The 25,792-nt window shown below is 52.2% G+C and overlaps 1 protein-coding gene and 1 long non-coding RNA gene across 4 annotated transcripts; both read right to left on the reverse strand.

Moving 5' to 3' along the window:
* Positions 1-571: 571 nt before the first annotated feature.
* On the reverse strand, positions 572-12,652 carry LOC117888509 (hepatic lectin-like). 3 transcript variants are annotated; one of them, XM_034791977.1, is made up of 6 exons: positions 12,561-12,652; positions 11,958-12,418; positions 7,456-7,554; positions 5,245-5,390; positions 1,988-2,094; positions 572-859 (listed from the first exon to the last, which is right to left on the reverse strand). In XM_034791977.1, exons 3-6 carry the CDS (start codon positions 7,484-7,486, stop codon positions 718-720), a joined length of 426 nt encoding a protein of 141 aa, XP_034647868.1. In that variant the 5' UTR covers positions 7,487-7,554; positions 11,958-12,418; positions 12,561-12,652; the 3' UTR covers positions 572-717. The 3 variants fall into 3 exon arrangements, with proteins under 3 accessions (XP_034647868.1, XP_034647869.1, XP_034647870.1); XM_034791978.1 differs by lacking the exons at positions 11,958-12,418; positions 12,561-12,652 and adding an exon at positions 8,060-8,453; XM_034791979.1 differs by lacking the exons at positions 11,958-12,418; positions 12,561-12,652 and having other exon boundaries at positions 7,456-7,799.
* A 5,625-nt stretch (positions 12,653-18,277) lies between these two features.
* Positions 18,278-22,399, reverse strand: LOC117888515. The gene is made up of 3 exons (XR_004648340.1): positions 22,238-22,399; positions 21,276-21,382; positions 18,278-18,998 (listed from the first exon to the last, which is right to left on the reverse strand). It is a non-coding gene; the product is annotated as an uncharacterized LOC117888515 (long non-coding RNA).
* Positions 22,400-25,792: the final 3,393 nt, after the last annotated feature.

Below are 25,792 nucleotides of genomic sequence, written 5' to 3' on the forward strand. Positions count from 1 at the left end.
GCTTCTTTCACAGACTAGACTCCTTCCTAGTCTGGGCCCAATCCTTTCCCCGGTACAATCCTTGTTAGTTCCAGCAGGCATCTTAGGTGGAAAGCCGGGGCTTTCTCATGACTGGGACCCACTTTGATCTGTTCCACCCCCTTTTAGAGCTTTGGCACAAGGCAGGAATCTTTTGTCTCTCTGGGTCCCCACCCCTCCTTCTAAATGCAAAAGCACCAGGTTTAAGATGGATTCCAGTATCAGGTGACATGTTCACATGTCCTGTGAGACCCCTAGTCTCCATTCTTCCAGGGCTGGCCTGCACGACCCCAGAAGGTTTGCAAATAAACAGAGCCATTTACAACAATTGTCCTAGTCAATGGGAGCCATCAAGATTCTAAACCACCATTAATGGTTCACACTTTGCATAATTACAATAGGACCTCAGAATTATAGTTCATATTCCTAGTTTCAGATACAAGAATGATACATTCATACAAATAGGATGACCACACTCCGTAGATTATAAGCTTTGTAATGATACCTTACAAGAGACCTTTTCTATAAAACATATTCCAGTTACATCATATTCACACTTATAAACATATTTTTTATAAAGTATATGGAGTGCATCATCACAAGCCCAACGGGCTGATACGCAGGCCATGAGCGGTGCCCAGGGCTCGCAGCGGGGGGATGAATTTCAGCCTGTGTTCAGAGCCGGGGAGAGAGGACTGTTTACACAGTGGCGGCCCTTTCACAGATCCACCTGTAAGAGACACTACAGGGTTCGTCGTTCCACAGGCCGCTCTCCAGCAGGTGGGCACAGTCCTCGTCGCTGATTCCCTTCAGGTTATTGGGCTCCCCTTTGTTCCACTGCCTGAACAAGAAGAGAGAGACGAGCCCTCAGAGACCTTAGCCCATCGACTTCCCGTCCCAGAGGAGACACACCCCCTGTAAGCTGGGCCCCACCCTCAGGCAACCGAGAGCAGCCTCAGGGTTCATTAAACTTATGCTCAGCCCTTGGTCGGGTTCTGGGAAGCTTAGAACAGCCAGAGCCCAGCAGGGCTCCAGCCCCACCCCTGCGCCAGGGGCTGTTGTGCCAGCTCTTCTCCAGCCTCTTTATGCTGCTTATATCCTGGGCGAGGGTGGGGGAGGAGATTAAATCTCCTTCAAAATCCCTTGATTCTGCCAGAGCAGCGTAAAGGGCCTTTGAGCAATGGAGTATTGGGCCCATTCCATTGACTTTGGCCAGCACTAGGGGGGATTAAAGCAAGTAGAGGGAACAATATGGCTGCCCATGATGGCAGGCTGAATACTCTCTGCATGGGAATTTGCACCCCAGGCTCAAGGTTTGTGACATTCCCCCTAGAGGAGATAGATCTTTTATTCTGAAGTATCCAAATGAACGTGGGGTCAGAGTCAGCGTTACCTGCTCTCAGGGCAGGCGTCATGATTGGACCACTAGAGGATAAGAACCTACTACCAGTTAATGGAGTAAGTGGGGGAGGGCTGTGCTGTTGAAGGCCCTGGTGCAGGGATAGAGGCTGCTACCCACACACACCATAGCAGCACAAGTTTCCCCTCACCACAATGTCTCAGACCAGACCAGCCTTGGAGAGACCCCGCTGTAGGCTGAGAGGGACACTCTGTCCCTGTGACCCATTCCGTCCTCGGTTCATTGGCTGTGATGGCCAACGAGCACCCAGTGCGATCTGTGGATGCTTTTCCCACTGGGAACTGGGCTGAGACCCGGCAAGCTCGTTTCAAACAGAGGTCACCCACCAGCAATGCCATTTGGTCACTAGAGACCTGGGCCAGATTGCAAACAGTGACCTGTGGGGACCGATAAATCCTCGAGTCGTTCAGTCCTCAGCGCATTAAATCAAACCCGAGTGGCTCCATCCCTGGCCTCAGCCTTGCAGCTCCTGAGGTAGAAAGTCCCTGCAGGGGAGCTGGGGAAGGCCAGGGGCAGGAAGGGGAGAGCAGAGGATCACCCCAAGCTTACGTAAATCCCACAGGAGTATTGTCCACCCAGCGCCAGACGCCTTCAGTCCCTTGGTCGGTGAAGCCGATCCAGTGACGAATGGAACCAGCTTTAATAGCCACGTAATTCTAGAGAGGATGACACAGAGAATTGGGTGGTTAGAACTGAAGCCAGATCCATGGCAGGAACTTACCCCAAGGGATGGCCTGGGCACTCCGTGCTGCATATGCCAGAGGAGGAGGCAAGGCGCCCGCGTCTCCTCATCCTCCAGTGGAGGGTCGGGGGGATGGAGAGATGTCAACAGAGGAGCAGGGGTTGGCGATGGTCTCGGTCTAGGGTGGGGAGAGGCGGCACCGAGCCTCAGGGATGGATGGTGTTGGAATGCGGGGGAGGGTATTGGGTCCTGCACTGGGACAGAGGTGGCTGTGGCATAGATCACACCGCACCAAACAGATCCCAACCCTGCAGTCAAACTTGGGCACAACCCAGCAGGGGAGAGTAATGCACAGGGAGTCCAGGAGGCCCTGTTGTATTAATTTAGCTGGAATATACGGGCCTAAGGTGTTACCAGAACCCAGTCGTTGGCCGACATTAAACAGCGCTAACCCGGCCTGCTCGGTTCCCTTAAAAACCCTTTTAACCTTTGATCAAAGGCAAAGCGAAGATGGAAAAGCAAGGGAAAGCCTTTGAACTGTAAAGCACTGAGCCAGGCTTTCAGTCCGACAGTCTCCCTTGGTCCCATCCCCTTGAGCGGCAGAGTTTTTAGAAGGAACCTGCCCCACTTGTGTGACAGGCCCTTAGCAGGGCCAAATTAATCATGTGTGGGCCCTGGCACCTGTACTGTGGCCCCGCCCCCTGCTCCACCCACGCTTTGCCGCAAGACCCCGCCCCTGCTCAACCCCTTCCCCTTCAAGGCCCCGCCCACCGCTTGCACGGTTGTGAGAGGGCAGAGAAGTGTGAGCAGCAGGTGGGGCCTCAGTGGGGAGAACCAGGTGGGGGCAGGGCATTGGCACAAAGCGTATAGGGAATGCAGGGGGCAGGGCTACAGTCCGGGCACCGGGGCCCCTTCTAAGTGTGGGCCCAGCGCCATTGGCGCCATTGTAAATGAATTTGTTGATCTCTGGGGTGCCACAAGGACTCCTCGTTGTTTTTGCTGATACAGACTAACACAGCTACCACTCTGGAACCTGAAAAAATTGGGTTTGTTTAGTCTGGAGAAGAGAAGACTGAGAGGGGACAGAACAGTTTTCAAGTACAAAAAAAATTGTTACAAGGAGGAGGGAGCAAAATTGTTGTTCTTAACCTCTGAGGATAGGACAAGAATCGATGGCTTAAATTGCAGCAAGGGCGGTTTAGGTTGGGCATTAGGAAAAACTTCCTAACTGTCAGGGTGGTTAAGCACTGGAATAAATTGCCTAGGGAGGTTATGGAATCTCCGTCTCTGGAGATATTTAAGAGTAGGTTAGATAAATGTCTGTCAGGGATGGTCTAGACAGTATTTGGTCCTGCCATGCGGGCAGGGGACTGGACTAGATGACCTCTCAAGGTCCCTGCCAGTTCTACGATTGAGTGAAACCCAGCACTGTCTCTTAGATGGTGTCAGAGCTGGTAACAACCATCCTGCTGCTGAGACAGGCTGGAGCGGCTGTTGTTGTTACAGTCCGACCCGTTTCATCCCAGCTGGTGGTTGGGATTAGCTGGAGCCGGTAGAGGTGACATCATCTGGGTCCCTCTCTCTGGCCCCGTCTGGTCAGGACGTTTCAGGCTCAGGATGACACAGGTCTCGGGTCCCAGAAGATGTGGGGGAGGGGGGAGATATGATGGTGAAGTTCATTCCAGTAGCCTACTTTTCTCTTTCAGGGTCCCAAAAGGGAGCAATGGGTGGAGCAGCCCATCGTTCCTGTGGCCACCAAGTAGGTTTAATCTCCAAGACTGGATTCACTCCTTTCTGGTTCCACACGTTTCTTGTTTGCCAGGCGTGATCTGAACCCAGTCCTTGAGTTACAGCAGAAGGCTCTTTTGTTTGAACTAACTCCGTCTGTCTCCCATTTGGGACCTTTTCCCATCAACCCTGGTTACTCTCGGTCATTGTGCCATCTCAGGAACGCTCAAACTTGTACAGCTCTGCGTTCACAGTGAGGGTAAATTGTCAGGCCAGTTATTACGACAAGGTCCAGCAGGAGGTAAGGGTGAGCGTTACGAATGCGCCGTCCGAGTTCCTCTTTCATAAGGGCTGTTCCTTTGAAAGTGACTGTAAAAAGCCTGCCCCTAGCTGGGCTTCCTCATCCCTGTGGGTATCAGAGCTGCTGGCCACAGGGACAAACCTAAGTCGTTCTTGCTTTTTCCTCCCATATGCCCAGCAGAGCCAACTGGAGCCTGGTCTGGTTTAGGCCACAGCAGAATTGTCACCCAAGTTCCTGTCGCAGGATCTTTGGGCCAGATCCCCAGCTGACATCAATCGGGATCGCGCCGATGACGGCTGCAGTGCACCAGCCAGGGTGCTGGCCCATTCCTGGTGCTGGAAAGCACTGACCAAAGGAAATACATTCGCTACCATAGATACTGACTCTGTGGGTGCCCTGGGGCTCTCAGGTCCCACCAGCCACCCACCCATCAGTTGTTTGGCCACACAGCCGCTGATCTGCTGTTCTGCAGCCAGCAGGAGGTGCTTGGTGGAGGGGACAGAGCAAGTATGGGATGAGGCGGGGCAAGGGCAGGGTCTTGGGGGAAGGAGAGTGGGGGCGAGAAGAGGTGGGGCAAGGGTGGGGCCTTGGGGGAAGGGGTGGGGTGTAGGCAGGGCTGAAGGGGGATGGAGCACCCACCCGGAAAAATTAAAGTCAGCACCTTTGGCACTACAGTCGAGTCCTGGCTCTTCTCTCCCAGCGGACACTCCTGAGCTCTGCAATCTGGTGGGAATCTTCCTCTGGCAAGATAGTTTCGTGTTCCCAGCCCACCGGGGGGTCTAACAACCCTGCCGGGTAACCACCTCTCTTATCTGCCGAACAGCTCTGCTTTCCGAGCCCTCTTCAAACCTCCCAACCGTTTGCTTCACATCGTCCTTTCTCTGTGCTGCTGCCCCAAGTCCTTCCTGCCCTAGCCGGGCAAAATTCACCCCTGTGTGGGAGCCAGGGCTAGGCCTTATCACTGCTCCAGCCCTGAGCTGGGGACTCCCACCGTTCCTTTCTTCCCGTCAGGCCCAAACTGCGCCGAAGCCTCATGCCGGCCCTCTGCCCAGGGGTCATTACACCCCAGGGATGGGTTGGGCCAAGGCCTCATACCTGCTCCTCTGGGTCGTTGATCACCACCAGATCAGCATTCTGGGCTAAGCAGGAGTGTCTCGCTGCCTCCCAGGACTGGTTATCCCGGGAGAAAAGGTAGCACCTCCCTTGGTCCTGGTCCCAGCCTGACTGGCACTGGGGAGCGCCTGCAGGAGACAACACAGCTGTGAGCCTCTCCCCCCCACGCACCAAAAAGGGGCCGATTCCGACCCACACGCCGACGAGGACCCGATCCCTAACCCCTCTCGTACTGACTTACGGGCCAATCCTTCCCCCACACACCAACGAGGAGCGGTTCCCCCAACCTCATGTGCCAAAGAGGGACCAATCCCTCCCTCTCCCGGGCTGACATAGGGCTGATCCCCCCCACGGGCCGACATGGGGCCAATCCCCACACACACACACACGTTCCGACGAGGGTCCAATGCCCCCCCACGCACCACCGATGAGTCAATCTCCCCCCCACGTGCCAGCGCTCCTCCCCACATGCCGACAAGGAGCCAATCCCCCCACCCCACATGCCGACGGGAGGCTGATCCCCGCCCCCCCAACATGCCGACAAGGGGCTGATTCGACCCTCCCCACCAGCAGCAGCTCCAGGCACCAGCGCTCCAAGCACGTGCCTGGGGCAGCAAGCCGCGGGGGGTGCTCTGCCGGTCCCTGCGAGGGCAGCAATCATGCAGCCTTCAGCGGCATGCCTGTGGGAGTCCGCCCGTCCCGCGGCTTCAACGGCAGGCATGCCGCTGAATCCGCAGGACCGGGGCGCTCCCGCAGGCATGCCGCCGAATCCGCGGGACCGGGGCGCTCCCGCAGGCATGCCGCTGAATCCGCGGGACCGGGGCGCTCCCGCAGGCATGCCGCCGAAGGCAGCCTGCCTGCCATGCTTGGGGCGGCAAAAAAGCTAGAGCCGCCTCTGCTCCCCACGTGCCGACGCGGGACCGATCCCTCCCCCACACACTCCACTGAGAGACCAATCCCTCCCACCCACATGCCGACAGAAGGCCGATCCGTCCCGTCACCCCCTCCATGCGCCGACGGAGGGACAATCCCTCCCCCCCATGTGCCGCTGAGGGGCCGATACCTCCCCCCCAGGCACAGAGCACAGGCCAAACCACAGCAGGTGTGGGTGCTCCACAGGAAACCTAAGACACACGTGAAACCAGAAGCTACAGGCAGAGACATGGGGCACAGGCGGCCCCTCCATCCATCCTTATGGGCTCTGCTCTCACAGGGCGAGTGGCAGGGCCCCATTCCCAGCCCCCAGCCCCTGCACTAATGGGAGATTCCGCAGCCCCCCACCCCACCTAAGGGGAGCCCCCCCACCCCAGCTAGAACATGACACTGCATTTGGATTCTCCCCACTCTGCTCTTACTTGCTCTACTCCCCTGGTGGGAGAAGGGGCGACCTGTGAAACTGAGCACGGCCTGTGTTAGTCTCAGGACCATTGATAGGATACACCCTCCCACCCCTGCAGCGTGCTGCTCACCCCACCTCCCTGCACCCCAGAGGGTGATGCTGCAGCACCCCAACCCTGCCTAATGCCTGATCCCCACCTCCCTGCACCCCTAAACCAGATCAAGACTTTTCAGAATCTTTCTCCCCCACCTCATCTGCAGGCTGAACCACCCCTGATCCCAACACCCCTAAATCTGAAAGAGACACTGCAGCATCCCCACCCCCCATCCCCACTGGCTGCTCATCCCCCTCCCTATGCCCCATGTGATGCTGTCCCAGTTCCCAGTGCGCAGGGTGGGACATTAAGGAAAGGAAGACTAGGAACATTCAACAGGAGCCCAGAAAGCACCTCCCATTTACCCCTTCCCCCAGCCCTGACCTTGCCGGCCGAGTGCGGTGGGGCAGGAATCCCAGTGAGGGGCCCCCCCGGCCAACTGGGGCTCTCACCTCCTCCGTGCAGGGATGAGCAGGATTTGGGGAGGGGGGAATCTCAAACCCTCATAATAATGCCTCCCCCTTCTCATCAGTCGAGCACACAAAGCACTTTGCGAAGGGGGTCAGGCTCATAAGCTCCATTTTACAGATGGGGAAACTGAGGCACGGGGCATTAAAGTGACTTGCCCAAGGTCCCGCAGCTGGAATAGAACCTTAGTCCCGTACTTTCTCTACTAGTCCATGCTGTCTGAGAAGGTGCCTAGCACACACCAGACCAGCTCTGGCTGGGGTAGGGGGCCCAGGTCATGGTGGATACTCACGGTAGAGGAGGGAGAAGACAACCAGGATCATCAGGAGCAATTTGATGGCGATAATGATCAGGGTGGTGATCACCAGCTGCCGGTTCGTGAGGGGGCGATCTGGAAAGGGGGGAAATGGCTCTGATATTCTGTCCTGGCCACACGCTGGCTCTTATTCCACCACCACCACCACCGGCACTGAGTGGGACGCACTTTGGATCACGCCTGACAATAATTAAAGGGGCAGGGATCTGTGTGTAGCATCTTTAGCTAAAAGAGCTTTTCTCCCCGCTGCGTCTCAGGCATTTGAATTTAATGCACACCCGCAACAATGAAAAGCATGAAGCCAAAGGGCCAAGCTCTGCTCCCCTGCACACAGTGTGACCCTGTCAGTCCTGCCAGCTCCCCAGTCACCCCCAGGGCTTCCAGGGATGGCAGGCTAGGTGAGACCCCCCCATTTCTGATCTGTTTTTGAAAAGAGGAAAAGCCAAACTGCTTTTTGAACTTTCTTCCAGCACCACGAAGGAGCAAAAAGGGAAGGAACCCGACTGCCACCCCCAGAGAATGAGCAACACACAGAGCAGCAGGTTCCTCATTAGCCAGCAAAGGAGCTGGCTTGTCTCACCGCAGGGAGGGGACAGACCCCAGCCCGTGTTCCTGGGTCCTCCCCGTCCCACTAAGGTTCTCCAGGCAGGTTGGGCATCTGCTCTGCGTCCCCTCGGATCTCTCAGTTGTGCAGGCGTCTTCTTCTCTGGGGCCAAGGGTAGCAGGATGGGTGGGTGGCCCGTGTGCTCTGCTGTTAGCTCCTTCTGGACTTCTTATACACACGGTGAGTCAGGTGCTCCCGTGGTGCAGCCTGCGTGGACAATGTCAGAGCACCGCCCATCACCCTGCCTCCTGCGTCCGGCAGTGGTGACCCCGAGTGAGTCACAGCTTCAAAAAGGGAAGAGGTCCCTAGGTCCATCATCCCAGAGCAGCTCTGTTCTCCCCTGGCTAGTTTTAAAGATAACATAACCGGGCAGTTTGTCAGGAACAAACCCTGGACCTGAGGCAACGATACTCAGACCTCAGGGGTTCGGAAGCCAAATTAGCAATCAGCATTACCCAAGAGAGCCACAGTAGGGTGAATTCATTGTTTCATGTACTATAGGACTCTGTGATCATATTTAAACAGTACGTCCGTTTTATACATATATGTATTCTCACAGCACAGTGACTGACCAAGTATCACTGTTTTATTCACTACAATTAGTTAATTACATAGTAAAAGCATCCCGGTAAGTTAATAACTTAGATTGGTTAATAATTATGGAAGCAAGGTCTGAAGCAGCGTGTGATGAGCTGCACGGGGTGGGGAGGAGGTTTCAGGGCCAGACGGTCTTTACACAGATACACCTGCTCGGCCTGGGTATCCAGCAGACAGAGCTGCGCTGCCCACGTGATCCGTTTTGGCGGGTGCTGGGTTACAAATCACTTTAGAACTCAGGGGACTGAAATGTTGTTATCCTGATTGTGGGAGGAACGGGCAGCAGAACTGTGCTTAGCCGGCCCTGACTGACGGGGTCTCCCTCAGCCGAACTGAGCTCACAAAGCAGGGGGTTCGGATGCCGGAGCCCAGTGCGGAGGGAGAAGGGCCAGGCCGGGTCCTTGAACCTTGAGTCTAAGGTGCTAGTGAAAATGGATGAAATCTCTTTAAGGCAGAGTCCAGCCTTGGAACTGGTAACGCTTGAGGATCTAAAAACTAATAAAGAAGCTACAGTCTGTGTTGATGCAAATTACCTGACTGAGTGCGGGGAGAAAGACTTGGCTGTAGCTGCTAACAGAAAGGACACACCCAGCCGGCCAAGGGATTCTGTTAAGCAAAAGAGCTCCGATTTTGACCCTCCGGAACAGGGAGAAAGGGGACACGTTTATCATGCAGATAAAATCACAGGTTTACCCTAAAATACCCAAACCCCAAGGAAGTGGTTAAACTGAAAGCCCATGTTAAGGAAGACCCTGAGGGAGAGGCGGATTTACAGAAAAACCCAGGCTGCCCTGGCACGGGGCCCTGCAATGACAGGGGCGCCTGGTGCTCCTGCTACAAGCTCCACACCCACCGGAAGCCAAGCTCCCCCCTCTCCCGCCTCTTCTCTGCCTCCTCCCCCGAGCGTGCCACATTCCCACCCCTCCCAGCACTTCCCCACCATCGAACAGCTGTTGCCGGTGCTTAGGTTGCTCCAGGAGGGAGGGGGGGAGCGGGGCAGGAGCGCACAGGGGAAGGGTCAGAGAAGAGGTGGGGAGGGGCCTTGAGGAAGTTGTGCATGACGGTAATATTTACTCAGAACATGTCAGTCTACAGGACCTTAGTTCAAAATTTGCTGAAAAAATATTTCATTAGTGAGTTGGTGAAGATTATAAAATCACATCACTAAAAAATCCTTGCATAGATTTTTAGATGCACAATCATCTTTAGCCTTTAGCCTTAAATGCTTGGATCTTCAGACATATGGTTTTTTAAATAATTATTCAAAAGACCCCCCTTATCTAAAATAAACATTTTAATTACTATAGTGAAAAACCTTACTTCCAAAGTCTTCCTGTCCTTTCTGTCCATCCATTTCTCCCTTCACCTCCCCTCCCTCTCCCCGCATTGAAAGAAGCAACAGCCCTTTGCTTCCAGATAGCCGGACAAAGAGTTTCCCTTTCTTTACTTCTGCGTATCTGATGAACTAGTTTTAAGCAAATTCAGTACCTTACTAAGATCTAAAATTCTTTGTTATGCCTAAAATCTTTGGAAACATATTTTTTAAAGTTGGTGAAATTTCATAAACATGTCTGTTGTTATGGAGGTATCACACAGTAAATGAGTGTTCCCTTTTTCTAAAAGCAATGAACATTGTTATGAACACACTAAACCTCTGTGACTGATTCATTTAAAATAATGTCTTTGTTTCAGTGAGTTAAATATGTAGTAATCTGGAATGGTTACTTTATGAAGGCTTAAGAGTACATTTAAAATATAAAATCAGCTTAGAAATACTGATTAAGAAAATGTAAAACAGAGAAGAGCTGCATCATGTATTCCATAATATTTAATGTTGTATTCAGCAGGACAGATGACTTGCCCTTACTACAAAGTTTTTGCAAATAAATCTCTGACAAACTTCAGGGCATATCAAAAAACCCGTGACTGACATTTTTTATTCCCAAGTTTAGCGCTTTTAATTAGGTACCTTCTGCATGTCCAGTCTGTGTGAGGGAGAGGGTGCAGGGGTCTCTGTGGGGAACTGTGACTCTCTGCCACCGTGAGGCTGGACGGGTGTCTTGTTATTCTTTCTGCCTTGTCCCTCCGTCCCCGCCCCCGCCAGGCTGAAAGCTCAGGCTGCCATCGGGCATAGGGGCACCCGTTTAATATTACGGCATAGGGCCCCATAAATCCTAAGGACAGCCCTGGGGGCGCCAAAAAGCGGTGCCCTGGCTCGGCAGGGAGGAACCGCCTTACGGAGGCACCGGAGAGCCAGAGCGTCTGCTTGCGGGCAGTGAGCCCCAGCCATGAAGGAGCCGGCACGGCGCAGGGGGCAGGAGCCCTGCAAAGGCAGCGGCACCGCTAGCAGGGAGCAGCCGCGCCCCCCGCCCCTCCTGTCTAGGCTGCAGCCTGGCACCCCCCCGGGGGGCTCCTGCAGGCTGCAGCAGATGCATGCGGGCAGAGGCCCCCATGTGCCCCATAGTTCTCCCCTCACCACGCTCGGGCTCTGTGGCTCCCGGGCATGTGAGCCGCCGCCGGGGCCCTGAGCCTGCTCCAGGAGGGGCAGCAGCGGCTCACACTCCCGGGATAGCCCCAGAGCCAGAGCGTGGCGAGGAGGGAGCTGGGGGGGGGGGCACACGGGGGCCTCTGCCAGCATGCATCTGCTGCAGGAGCCCCCAGGAGCCTCTAAAAGGCAGCTCCTCCCTGCCGAGCTGCTGCAGCGGCCCAAGCCCGGCAAAGCCAGTGAGTGGACTTGGGGCGGGGGCCACCAGGGTGGAGTGGGGAGGGCTCACGGGGGGGGGGGGGGTGGGGACGCGCCCGGGGAGTTGATTTACCTGGTTCTGTGGATCTTGCTGACTATGCCCTTTGGCGGGACACTACGGAGAGTATCAATTCAGGACAAATTGCTTAAAGCGGGGCAGTCCCACCCAAGGCTGGGTGTCCTTTATTATTAAGGCACCCCAAACCACCAAACAGAGAGGACTTCGGTTTTACCCCACTGGCTAACCAGAAGTCATATAAGCAATTCTCTTAGACACTCCAGTTTCCCAGTATCACCAGCAGCACCACTCCTTATGGGGATGAATGCTTATGAAAACCAACACCCCAGTAAAAGAAAAAAGGTTCTCTCGATCCCAAAGGACCAAGCCCCAGACCCAGGTCAATATACAAATCAGATCTTACCCACAAATCACGCTGTTGCCAATCCTTTAGAATCTAAAATCGAAAGGTTTATTCATAAAAAGAAAGAAAGATAGATGAGAGTAAAAATTAGTCAAAGTAATCAATTACATACAGTAAAGGCAAAGTTCTCGATTCAGGCTTGAAGCAGCGATGGAATAAACTGCAGGTTCAAATCAAGTCTCTGGAACATCCCCAGCTGGGATGGGTCCTCAGTCCTTTGTTCAGAGCTTCAGTTTGTAGCACAGTTCCTCCAGAGGTAATGTTGCTGAAATATAGGGTTCGCCTAGCTGAGAGCCAATAACAGCCAGATAGGGATAAGGAAAGGTTGCTTTATTTTGCAGAAGAAAGGAGAGTTTCGCACCTTGGTACAAAAAACTTTGTCTTACACACATTTTACAGCTCCTTTATGTAAAAGGATCCTCCCACATCCAGACAAAGGCCCTTGCCGTGTTAACACTTGATTGGTGGTTACCAGACCCGTGCTTCTGCTCTCTGGTTAGTGAAAACCAGTTTGGGACCAGTTTCAACTACCTCAAGGCCTTGAAAGGGAAGACAGTTGAAAAGTTTAGGCTACTGTGTACTTGAGTATGCATCCGAAGAAGTGGGCTGTAGTCCACGAAAGCTTATGCTCTAATAAATTTGTTAGTCTCTAAGGTGCCACAAGTACTCCTGTTCTTTTTGCGGATACAGACTAATACAGCTGCTTCTCTGAAACCAGTGTACTTGAGGTGTCTGCTTCCCCCTAATGGCCGCTGGCTGCCATAACGGCTGCTAGCTATTAAGGGGGTGGAGGGTTGCTGCTGACTGTCACAGTAAGAAGCAGGATTGAAGACAAAATGAGGGGGTTTCCAGGGTCTTTTATATCCTCCACCAAGTGGAAGGACACCCCTTTTCTCTTACTGTGGAAAATCACAGCAGCAAGGTGGAGTTTGGAGTCACATGGGCAACTCATATGTGGATTGGAGTCTCCCAAGGTCCATTGTTAGTTAAGTGTTTCTTGATTGGGCATTTAATCTGAAGAGTCTCTTCTCAATAAACTGGCCAAATGCTTCACTGATGCTACTTAGCATCAAACACATTGAGATGCAAGTACAGAGCCAATATTCGTAACTTCAAATGCAAAAATGATACATATGTACAGACAGCATAATCATAACCAGCAAATTACAACTTTTTCATAGACGCTTTACTAGACCTCCTTTGTACAAGATTTGGAGCCACTATAGGACCTCGGTTGCAACAATGATCTATACGGTCACAGTTCAAGTCAATAACGTCACACAGGCCTCGTGGGCCGGGATACATTTCAGCCGGTGCTCAGAGCCAGGGCGGGACTCCGGCTATTTAGCAGAAAGAAGCAGCTTTTTCGCAGATCCACCTGTAGTGCAAGTGGCAGCCTCGTCATTCCACTGGCCACCCTCGTGCAGGTGGGCGCAGTCCTCATCTCTGATGTGAAAACTGTACATGTTATTGGGTTCCCCTGTGGCCCAAAACTTGAAAGGGAAGGAAGAGAAGATCCCTCAAGCCACTGGGCCACCGGTTCTGGCTGAGATGCTCCCATCTATGTGCTGCCTGGTAACCGGGTCCCCCCTCAGCATAACCTAGAGCAGCCTCAGGGTTGGTCTAACTTACGCTCAGGCCCCTGCGGTGTTGTGGGCAGCCAAAAATAGCCAAAGCCCAGCCGTACTCCAGCCCCACCCCTACGTATGGGGCTTTTCTGCTCTTCTCCAGGCCCTTGAGCCTGGGCAAGTGTGCGTGTGGGAGATTACGTTCCCTTTATGGCCCCTTGATGGGACCGGAGCTGCATAAAGGGGAGTCAGAAAAAAGGAGAGAACAACATGGCCTCCAAGGAAGGCAGGCTGCCTTCTCCCTGAAAGGGGGTTTGGTGCATTTGCACCCCAAAACTCAAGGGTTCATTAAATTCCCCCCCACACACACACAACAGACAGATTTTTTATTTTGAATTATCCAAATGAACGCAGGGCTGCGGAGTGTCACCTGACAGCAGAGCAGGCCCTGTTACTGGACCACTAGGGGATAACAACCTACTACCAGTTAATGGAGCTGCTCCTTTGGCTCAATAACGCCTAGCATTGAGATAGTACCTTTCATCAGGGGAGAGAAAAGCACTTTACAAAGCATTATTTGGCCATTTTGCTGAAGGGGGAACTGAGGCACAGAGCGGGGCAGTGACTTGCCCAAGGCCACCCAGCAGGCCAGCAGCACAGTTGGGAATGGAAGCCAGCACTACTGAGTCCCAAAGCAGGGCTCTAACCACTGGGCCAGCAGTCGGGCAGGCGTCAGGACATGAAATCAAACCCGAGTGGTGCTGTCCCAGGCCTCAGCCTCGGAGCTACTGAGGTGGAAACAGGGGCAGCTGGGGAAGGCCAGGGGCAGGAAGGGAAGAGCAGAGGATCACCCCATGCTTACGTAAATGCCGCAGGAGTATTGTCCACCCAGCGCCAGACGCCTTTAGGCTCTTGGTCGGTGAAGCCGATCCAGTGACGAAAGGAACCAGCTTTAATGGCCAAGTAATTCTAGAGCGGATGACACAGAGGATTGGGTGGTTAGAACTGGAGCATAAGCTAGGCCTCATGGCGGCCCTCTGCATGGGTACATTTTACCCAATGGGGGAAGTCTGGAGCACATGACTTGTGAGGAGAGGCTGAGGGAACTGGGATTGTTTAGTCTCCAGAAGAGAAGAATGAGGGGGGATTTGATAGCAGCCTTCAACTACCTGAAGGGGGTTCCAAAGAGGATGGAGCTCGGCTGTTCTCAGTGGTGGCAGATGACAGAACAAGGAGCAATGGTCTCAAGTTGCAGTGGGGGAGGTCCAGGTTGGATATCAGGAAAAACTATTTCACTAGGAGGGTGGTGAAACACTGGAATGCGTTACCTAGGGAGGTGGTGGAGTCTCCTTCCTTGGAGGTTTTTAAGGCCCGGCTTGACAAAGCCCTGGCTGGGATGATTTAGCTGGGAATTGGTCCTGCTTTGAGCAGGGGGTTGGACTAGATGACCTCTTGAGGTCCCTTCCAACTCTGATATTCTATGATTCTATGAAGTCGGGGGGTCGTACCTGCTCCGTTTGATCGTTGATCACCACCAGATTGGCAGTCTGGCCCAAACAGGATCTTCTGGCCACCTGCCAGCCTTGGGCAGACGAGGAGAAAAGGTAGCACCTCCCTCGGTACTGCTCCCAACCAGGCTGGCACCAGGAAGTGCCTGTCGGAGAGAACACAGCAGAGCCAGCGCATGACTAGGGAGGTATGGGCAGGAGGGGGTCCCCACCCTGGATAAACCCAGCAAATGTCTTCAGCGGCTGCCAGGTACTGCGGGAGCTTCCTTCAAGCAGGCCCTTCCCCAGGAAAGCATTTCAGCAAGGGCTCAGCTGAAAGGTCACTGGGAGACAGGGCCGGCTCTAGGCACCAGCGAAGGAAGCAGGTGCTTGGGGCGGCCAATGGAGAGGGGCAGCACGTCCAGGTCTTCGGTGGCAATTCGGCGGTGGGTCCCTCAGTCCCTCTCGGAGGGAAGGACCAGCCGCTGAATTGCCACCGAAGAATGAAGCAGCGCAGTAGAGCTGCCGCCGAAGTGCCGCCGATCGCGGCTTTATCGTTTAAAAAAAAATTTTTTTTTTTGCTTCGCTGCTTGGGGCAGCAAACAAGCTGGAGCCAGCCCTGCTGGAAGAATATTATTCACCCATTTATGCTTCTTCCAAATGTGGAGGATATTCGGAGTCATTTCCCGATGGAACAAATCACTGTTTCTATTCGGAGCTTGCCAGCAGGTTTTTAGACACTTAGCTAATGAGAAGAGAGAGACAGATGGGTAGATACGATGGAGACTTTGCTTAATACGCAGTGAAGTAGGACTAGGGGCTGTATGATCCCAGATGGTGGGAGAAGAACACCCAATCCTCCACCTTATAGGAAACTCCTCCCAAGGGAACAGAAATATGCAGTGGTCGAGAGGGAATGCCTCACCGTTAAGTGGGCCCTGGAAACATTGTGATACTACCTCCTAGGGAGTCAGTTTGTCCTTCTGACTGATCATGCCCCTCTGCAATGGATGCAGCGGAACAAGGAAAAAATGCAAGGGGAAGTGGCCCAGGGAATAAGCAGCGTCAGTGGTGAAGGGAAAGCCGCCAACAGCTGCTACCATTGGGGTCCCTGGGCTGGAGCCCGGAGTAGAGGGCAGGCCCAGGTTCCCCCCTTCCCACCATACTCTACAGAGATCCCTTTGAGAGGGGAAGTAGACCTTGGCCCAGGCAGGAGGCCAAACTGCCCCTTCTGAGCTCAAAGGAGCAATAGAGACTGTGAGTATTCCACCTTCCCACCTCCCATGTTGGCCTGTGATGAAAGTAGCTCAATAAGTGGTGACCTTTGCCGCTAAACTGGGAAAGGGAGGTCATGTTGAGGGCCTTAGTGAGCTTCTGAGGCCACTGGATCCACCTGGAAGCGCGGGACCCACCAATACAGGCTGGGAGCTTTGTCACAGCAGCTGGAAACATTAAATGGACTCTTACAGCACAATCCTTCATATAACTCTGAGGGAAGAGCGCCCCCTAGGATTGTGCTGGGGGATTGCAGTCAGCACTCACTGCGAGGGAAGAGCGCCCCCTACGGATCCCCCCCCCCCCTATGGCTTCAATGAATCTGGAGGCCCCCTATGTTCGTGAAGGGAGGAGAATTATTCAGTTATTATCTGTATTACCGTAGCTGTTGCGCCCCACCCCCACCCCCGAATCAGGACCCATTGTGCCAGGCACTGTACAGACGCAGAACAGAAAACGGTCCCCCTGCTGTGAAGAGTGAGCTGAGGCTGGCGTGCATCTCACTGTTCCCTTTCTGTGCGTTATCCAGGATCTGGTAGGTCTCGGCCCTGATGTCATCTCTGTCATGTTTCGCTTTGGCCAGATCCCTGGACACTGGAAACAAAACTCTCCGTGGTGTTTGGGAACTGGGTCGCATCCCTTTAAATCAGGGGTGGCAAACTACTGCCCGTTTAAAGCCGGCCCGTTTTAAGCTGGCCCGCGAGCTCCTGCTGGGGAGCGGGGTTGGAGTCTGCACCACACAGCTCGGCCCCAGTCCGGCTGGGTCGTGGGCTGCACCACACTGCTTCCAGAAGCCACAGCATGGCCCCACTCCGGCTCCTACGTGCTCCAATGGCCCCCTCTGGTGCTCCAATGGGAGCTTCAGTGGTGGTGCCTGCGGATGGGGCAGCATGCAGAGCCGTCTGGCCGCACCTCTGTGTAGGAGCCGGAGAAGGGGCATGCCACTGTTTCCGGGAGTCACTTGAAGTAAGCGCCGCTTGGTGCCTGCACCCCTCAGCCTCTCCCCACGGCCCCAGCCCTGATCCACCTCCCGCTCTCCAAACCCCTCGATCCCAGCCTGGAGCACACTCCTGCAACCCAAACCTCTCATCCCCAGCCCTACCCCAGAGCCTGCACCTCTTCCTGCACACTTGCCCCAGTTCTGATCCTTTGAAACCCTCTATCCCAGCCCAGAGCATCCTCCTATACCCCAAACTCTTCATCACCAGCCCCACCCGAGGGACTGCAGCCCCAACCAGAGCCCTCACCCCCTCCCACACCCCAACCCCAATTTTGTGAGCACTCATGGCCCGCCATACAATTTCTAATCCTGATGTGACCCTTGGTCCAAAAAGTTTGCCCACCCCGGCTTTAGTTTGGGAGTCTTGAGTGGCGCTCACCATGTTCTGTGTGTCCGAAGCTGCCAGAAGCTAGCCAGAACCGCGGGTATGTGCAGCTCGGCCTGGCGTGTCTGTGTACAGACCGTACACACCAGGATTTGGGGCCTGGCTGTGACACTGAAATGGGGCCCCTTTCTCAGCAGCAGAAGGCACCGAGTTTGTTACAGTCGGTCCAATACAGTCATTAGGGACTGGAGCCTGGCTGAACACTCCAGCAGGAACCCAACCTTTCACCAAGGTCAAATTTATTCAGCTCAACCCAGCCCAGCCTCACAGGAACAAAGGACACTGGCCTAGGCAACCTCAAAGAATCTGTTGGACCCTTGAGTGAGTCACCCCCCTTCCTTTCGTTAGTTTGGGACTGTGATGAGGTAATGTTCATCTGACTCTGGGGGGGCGGGGCGGGGGGGGGAAGGCAAAGCCAAGAGGGAAGAAAGCACATGATACAAGGGAGAGACTTTGTCATGCTCTTCCTCTCTCTTCCACCTCCACCTACAGACATCACCACCAAGCGACCAAAGGGGAGAGCCTGGCTGAAGGGCAACCAGCCAGCCTGTGTTGAGAAACATCTAAGTTTGTAAGGGCACTGGAAGTGTTAAGCTCAGCTTAGAATGTGTTTTGCTTTTGTTTCATTTGACCAAATCTGACTTTGACTTATAAACACTTAAAATCTTTCTTTGTAGCTAATAAATCTGTTTATTCTACCTGAAGCAGTGTGTTTGGTTTGAAGCGTGTCAGAGATTCCCCTGGGGATAACAAGCCTGGTACATATCAATTTCTTTGTTACATTGACGAACTCCTATAAGCTGGCAGCCTCCAGCGGGCATAACTGGACACTGCAAGAGGGAGGTTCCTAGGGTTGTGTCTGGGATTGGAGATATTGGCTACTGTCATTTGGTTGATCAATCCAAGCAGTTTACATGCTGGAGGCTGTGCATGAACAGCCCAGGAATGGGGATTCTTACAGCAGAGCAGGGTAAGGCTGCCTCCCAAATTCAAGGACTGGAGTGACCTACCAGATCACCGGTCCAGATAACAGCAGAGGGGAACGTCACAGGGGGCCCGACCCAGGCACCGGGAAATGCAGCGGGGAAGGTGTTTTCACTGGGAGCATCAAATGGGGAGAGGGGCCAGGATACCTCGGGCAGAGCAAGGATGTGTGTGAGATTCAGCCCTGGGCAACGGGTCAGCACAAGAGCACAACGGGCTGATGCGGAAGCTGTGAGCCGTGCCCAGGCCTCATGGCGGGGGGATGAATTTCAGCCTGTGTTCAGAGCCGGGGGGAGAGAGGACAGTTTACACAGTGGCGGCCCTTTCACAGATCCACCTATAAGACAAACTACAGGGTCCGTCGTTCCACAGGCCGGTGTCCAACAGGTGGGCGCAGTTCTCGTCACTGCTTTTCTTCGAGGGCTCATTATTGGGCTCCCCTTCATTCCAGTACCTGAACGAGAAGAGAGAGATGAGCCCTTAGCCCGCTGACTCCCCTTCCCAGAGGAGATACACCCCCAGTAAGCTGGGCCCCACCCTCAGTGTAACCTAGAGCAGCCTCAGGGTTCTTAACTTATGCTCAGGCCCTGGTGGGGTTCTGGGAAGCTTAGAACAGCCAGAGCCCAGAAGGGCTGCAGCCCCACCCCTGCGCCAGGGGCTGTTGTGCCAGCTCTTCTCCAGCCCCTTTATGCTGCTTATATCCTGGCGAGGGTCGGGCAGGAGATTAAGGCTCCTTCAAAATCCCTTGATGCTGCCAGAGCAGCGTAAAGGGCCCTTAAGCAATGGAGTTTTGGGCCCATTGTGATGTTGCACTCCATATGATTTAATGAAAATATGCTAATGAGTGTGAATATAATGTAACTGGAATATGCTTCATGCAAAAGGTCTCTTGTAAGGTATCATTACAAAGCTTATAACCTACTGAGTGTGGTCATCCTATTTGTATAAATGTATCATTCTTGTACCTGAAACTAGAAATATGAAATATAACTCTGAGGTTCTATTGTAATTATGCAAAGTGTGGGCCATTAATGGTGGTTTGGAATCTTGCTGGCTCCCATCAATTAGGACAATTGGTTGTAAATGGCTCTGTTTACTTGCAAGCCTTCCTGTGAGTCAGGCCAGGCAGAATGAAGGCTTGGGGTCTCACAGGACATGTGACCATGTCTCCTGGTACTGGAATTCATCTTAAACCTGGTGCATTCCATTTAGAAGGAGGGCTGTTGTCCCAGAGAGACAAAAGAATCCTGCTATGTGCAAAAGCTATATAAGGGAGTGGAACAGAACAAAGGAGTTTCCAGTCATGAGAAATTGCCTAGTTATCACCTGAGCTGGAGCTAACAAGAACTGTACCAGGGGAAAGAATTGGGCCTAGACTAGGAAGGAGTCCTGTCTGTGAAAGAAGCTTATTGGAACATCTCTGAGGGTGAGATTTTATCTGTACTCAGTTTCTTAATGTCTTAGGCTTAGACTTGCGTGTTTTGTTTTATTTTGCTTGGTAACTTGCTTTGTTCTGTCTGTTATTACTTGGAACCACTTAAATCCTACTTTTTATACTTAAGAAAATCACTTTTCCTTATTAATTAACACAGAATAAGTAATTCATACCTGGGGGAGCAAACAGCTGTGCATATCTCTCTCTATCAGTGTTATAGAGGTGGACAATTTATGAATTTACCCTGTATACGTTTTATACAGAGTAGAACAGATTCATCTGGGGTTTGGATCCCATTGGGAGCTGGATGTCTGGGTGCTGGAGACAGGGTCTCTTCTTAAGCTGTTTTCAGTTAAGTCTGCATCTTTGTGGCGTGTGGTTCAGACCCTGGGCCTGTGTTGGAGCAGACTGGCATGTCTGGCTGAACAAGGCAGGGTTCTGGAAGCCCAACCTTACAGAGAAAATGGGCTCAGAGGTAGTCTCAGCACATCAGGTGACAGTCCCAAGGGAGTTTCTGTGACCGAACCCGTCACACCCATTCCATCACTTTAATCCAGCGCTAGCGGGGATTAAAGCAAGTAGAAGGAACAATATGGCTGCCCATGATGGCAGGCTAAATACTCTCTGCATGGGGAGTGGGGGTGGGGGGGGTTGAAAAATTCCCCCTAGAGGAGACAGATCTTTTATTCTGAAGTATCCAAATGAACATGGGGCCAGAGACAGCATTACCTGCTCACAGGGCAGGCGTCATGATAACAACCTACTACCAGTTAATGGCATAAGTGGGGGAGGGCTGTGCTGTTGAAGGCCCTGGTGCAGGGGTAGAAGCTGCTACCCACACACCCCATGGCAGCACAAGCTTCCCCTCGCCACAATGTCTCAGCCCAGCCCAGCCTGGGAGAGACCCTTCTGTGGCTGAGAGGGGCGTTTGTCCCCATGACCCATTCCATCCTCGGTCCCTTGGCTGTGATGGCCAACGAGCACCCAGTGCGATCTGTGGATGCTTTTCCCATTGGGAAGTGGGCTGAGACCCAGCAAGCTCATTTCATACAGATGGCACCCAACAGCAATGTCATTTGGTCACTACAGACCTGGGCCAGATTTGAACCAGTGACCTGAGGGGGGACTGATAAAGCCTCGAGTCATTCAGCCCTCAGGGCATGAAATCAAACCCAAGTGGCTCCATCTCTGGCATCAGCCTTGGAGCTACTGAGGTGGAAAGCGCCTGCAGGAGCAGGGGCAGCTGGGGAAGGCCGGGGGCAGGAAGGGGAGAGCAGAGGATTGCACCATGCTTACGTAAATGCTGCAGGAGTGTTGTCCACCCAGCGCCAGACGCCTTCAGTCTCTTGGTCTGTGAAGCCGATCCAGCGACGAACAGAATCAGCTTTAATGGCCAAGTAATTCTAGAGAGGGGATGACACAGAGGAAACTGGAGCATAAGCTAGGCCTCATGGCCTCTGCATGGGTGCATTTTACCCTGTCATAACTATAAAGGGAAGGGTAACAGCCCTCCTGTGTACAGTACTATAAAATCCCTCCTGGCCAGAGACTCCAAAATCCTTTTACCTGGAAAGGGTTAAGAAGCTCAGGTAACCTGGCTGACACCTGACCCAAAGGACCAATAAGGGGACAAGATACTTTCAAATCTTGGTGGGGGGAAGGTTTTTTGTTGTGCTCTTTGTTTTGGGGGTTGTTCGCTCTTGGCACTAAGAGGGACCAGACATCAATGCAGGCTCTCCAAATCTTTCTGAACAAGTCTCTCCTATTTCAAACTTGTAAGTAAACAGCCAGGCAAGGCGTGTTAGTTTTATCTTTGTTTTCTCAACTTGTAAATGTATCTTTTTGCTAAAGTGTTTATCTCTGTTTGCTGTAACTTTGAACCTAAGGCTAGAGGGGGTTCCTCTGGGCTCTTTAAGTTTGATTACCCTGTAAAGTTATTTCCCATCCTGATTTTACAGAGATGATTTTTACCTTTTTCTTTAATTAAAAGCCTTCTTTTTAAGAACCTGATTGATTTTTCCTTGTTTTAAGATCCAAGGGGATTGGATCTGTATTCACCAGGGAATTGGTGAAGAGTCTCTCAAGGCTACCCAGGGAAGGGAATTAGCACATTGGGAGTGGTGGCAGCGGACCAGATCTAAGCTGGTAGTTAAGCTTAGAAGTTTCATGCAGGCCCCTACATTTGTACCCTAAAGTTCAGAGTGCGGAAGCAGCCTTGACATACCCAATGGAGGCGGGGGGGGGTCGGTGGGTCGTACCTGCTCTGTTTGATCGTTGATCACCACCAGATTGGCAGTCTGGCTCAAACAGTAGCTTCTGGCTGCCTGCCAGGGTTTGGCAGTCGTGGAGAAAAAGTAGCATCTCCCTCGGTACTGCTCCCAGCCAGGCTGGCACCGGGAAGTGCCTGCCGGAGAGAACACAGCAGAGCCAGCGCGTGACTAGGAAGGTATGAGAGGAGGGGCTCCCCACCTTGGATAAACCCAGCGAATGCCTTCAGCAGTTCCCAGGTACTGCGGGAGCTTCCTTCAAGCAGGCCCTGCCCCTGGAAAGTGCTCAGCTGAAAGGTCACAAGGAGAATGTTATTCACCCATTTTATGCTTCCTCCAAATGTGGAGGAAATTCAGAGTCATTTCCCGATGGAACAAATCACAATTTACTCTGAGCTTGCCAGCAGATTTTTAGACACTTAGCTAATCAGAAGAGATGGATGGGTAGATATGATAGAGACTTTGCTTAATACACAGCTGGAAACATTAAACGGACTCTTACAGCCCAATCCTTCATATAACTCAGAGGGACGAGTGCCCCCTAGGATCACACTGGGGGATTGCGGTCACCACTGACTGCGATGGAAGAGCGTCCCCTTCAGACTCCCCTCCCTATGGCTTCAATGAATATGAAGGCCCCCAATGTTCGCGAAGGGCTTAGTATTCCTCAGTGTTGTTATCTGTATTGCCATAGTCCCCCCGCTCCAATCTGGCCCCGTTGTGCCAGGTGCTGTACAGACGCAGAACAGAAAACAGTCCCCCTGCCGTGAAGAGCGAGCCGAGGCTGGCGTGTATCTCAGGATCCTGAAACAAGGAAGAAAGGAGAACAGCAGAATACGGACCCTGGACTTCAGAAAAGCAGACTTTGACTCCCTCAGGGAACTGATGGGCAGGATCCCCTGGGAGAATAACATTAGGGGGAAAGGAGTCCAGGAGAGCTGGCTGTATTTTAAAGAATCCTTATTGAGGTTGCAGGAAAAAAACATCCCGATGTGTAGAAAGAACAGTAAATATGGCAGGTGAACAGCTTGGCTTAACAGTCAAATCCTTGCTGATCTTAAACGCAAAAAAGAAGCTTACAAGAAGTGGAAGATTGGACAAATGACAAGGGAGGAGTATAAAAATATTGCTCAGGCATGCAAGAGTGAAATCAGGAAGGCCAAATCACACTTGGAGTTGCAGCTAGCAAGAGATGTTAAGAGTAACAAGAAGGGTTTCTTCAGGTATGTTAACAACAAGAAGAAAGTCAAGGAAAGTGTGGGCCCCTTACTGAATGAGGGAGGCAACCTAGTGACAGAGGATGTGGAAAAAGCTAATGTACTCAATGCTTTTTTTGCCTCTGTCTTCACAAACAAGATCAGCTCCCAGACTGCTGCATCCAAGGGTGCTAAAGGAGTTGGCGTATGTGATTGCAGAGCCATTGACCATTATCTTTCAAAAATCATGGCAATCGGGGGAGGTCCCGGATGACTGGAAAAAAGCTAATGTAGTGCCCATCTTTAAAAAAGGGAAGGAGGAGGTCTGGGGAACTACAGGCCAGTCAGCCTCACGTCAGTCCCTGGAAAAATCATGGAGCAGGTCCTCGAGGAATCAATTCTGAAGCACTTAGAGGAGAGGAAAGTGATCAGGAACAGTCAGCATGGATTCACCAAGGGCAAGTCATGCCTGACTAACCTAATTGCCTTCTATGAGGAGATAACTGGATCTGTGGATGAGGGGAAAGCAGTAGATGTGTTATTCCTTGACTTTAGCAAAGCTTTTGATAGTCTCCCACAGTATTCTTGCCAGCAAGTTAAAGAAGTATGGGCTGGATGAATGGACTATAAGGTGGATAGAAAGCTGGCTACATCATCGGGCTGAATGGGTAGTGATCAATGTTTCCATGTCTAGTTGGCAGCCGGTTTCAAGCGGAGTGCCCCAAGGGTCGATCCTGGGCCTGGTTTTGTTCAATATCTTCACTAATGATCTGGAGGATGTTGTGGACTGCACTCTCAGCAAGTTTGCAGATGACACTAAACTGGGAGGAGTGGTAGATACGCTGGAGGTTAGGGATCGGATACAGAGGGACCTAGACAAATTAGAGGATTGAGCCAAAAGAAATCTGATGAGGTTCAACAAGGACAAGTGCAGAGTCCTGAACTTAGGACAGAAGAATCCCATTCACTGTTACAGATTAGGGACTGAATGGCTAGGAAGCAGTTCTGCAGAAAAGGACCTAGGGGTTACAGTGGACGAGAAGCTGGATATGAGTCAACAGTGTGCCCTTGTTGCCAAGAAGGCTAACAGCATTTTGGGCTGTATAAGTAGGGGCATTACCAGCAGATCGAGGGACGTGATCATTCCCCTCTATTCGACATTGGTGAGGCCTCATGTGGAGTACTGTATCCAGTTTTGGGCCCCACCCTACAAGAAGGATGTGGAAAAATTGGAAAGAGTCCGGCAGAGGGGAACAAAAATGATTAGGGGTCTGGAGCACATGACTTATGAGGAGAGGCTGAGGGAACTGGGATTGTTTAGTCTGCAGAAGAGAAGAATGAGGGGGGATTTGATAGCTGCTTTCAACTACCTGAAAGAGGGTTCCAAAGAGGATGGATCTAGACTGTGCTCAGTGGTACCTGATGACAGAACAAGGAGTAATGGTCTTAAGTTGTAATGGGGGAGGTTTAGATTGGTTATTAGGAAAANTCTCCAAGACCAGAGAGGCAGTTCACACCTCATCAGGGCAGGTATGGGACAAACCCAGCCCAGACTCACAGAAACAATGGACACTGGCTTAGGCATCAACAAAAGAATCTGTTAGACCCTGGAGGGGTCACCCCCTCCTGTGGGCAGTTTGGGACTGCGATGAGGTAATGCTCACCTGACTCTGAAGGGCGGAGCAAAGCCAAGAGGAAAGAAAGGACATGATAAAAGGGAGAGACGTTTTGCTAGGCTCTCTCTCTTCCACCTACATCTACAGACACCACCACCACCAAGCAACTGAACCACTGATCAAAGGGGAGAGCCTGGCTGAAGGGCAACCAGGCAGCCTGTGGTAAGAAGCATCTAAGTTTGTAAGGACATTGAAAGCATTAAGATCAGCTTAGAATGTGTTTTGCTTTTATACGCAGGGCCGCCGAGAGCAGGTTCGGGCCCCAGTGAAATTTTTTTTTGGGTCCCCCCTCATATGGAAGCTGTTCCATACCCCTAATCATTTTTGTAACCCTTTTCTATACCTTTTCCAATTCCAATATATCTTTTTTGAGATGGGACGACCACATCTGCATGCAATATTCAAGATGTGGGTATACTATCGATTTATATAGAGGCAATATGATATTTTCTATCTTATTATTATCTATCTCTTTCTTAAGGATTCCCAACATTCTATTAGTTTTTGATTGCCGCTGCACATTGAGTGGATGTTTTCAGAGAACTATCCACAATGACTCCAAGATCTCTTTCTTGAGTGCTAACAGCTAATTTAGATCCCATCATTGTACATGTATAGTTGGGATTCTGTTTTCCAATGTGCATTACTTTGCATTTATCAACATTGAATTTCAT

Source organism: Trachemys scripta, chromosome 16, assembly GCF_013100865.1.
Source record: "Trachemys scripta elegans isolate TJP31775 chromosome 16, CAS_Tse_1.0, whole genome shotgun sequence".
NCBI classification, from domain to species: domain Eukaryota; kingdom Metazoa; phylum Chordata; order Testudines; family Emydidae; genus Trachemys; species Trachemys scripta.

Bases quoted from the DNA above. Each gene is read 5' to 3' on its own strand.
- LOC117888509 (XM_034791977.1), bottom strand. From the start codon at position 7,486: ATGATCCTGGTTGTCTTCTCCCTCCTCTACC. The intron at 2,095-5,244 runs GTATGAGGCCTT...CATCCTCTCTAG, and splicing joins TCAACGACCCAGAGGAGCAG to AATTACGTGGCTATTAAAGC. The intron at 860-1,987 runs GTAAGCTTGGGG...CTTCTTGTTCAG, and splicing joins AATACTCCTGTGGGATTTAC to GCAGTGGAACAAAGGGGAGC.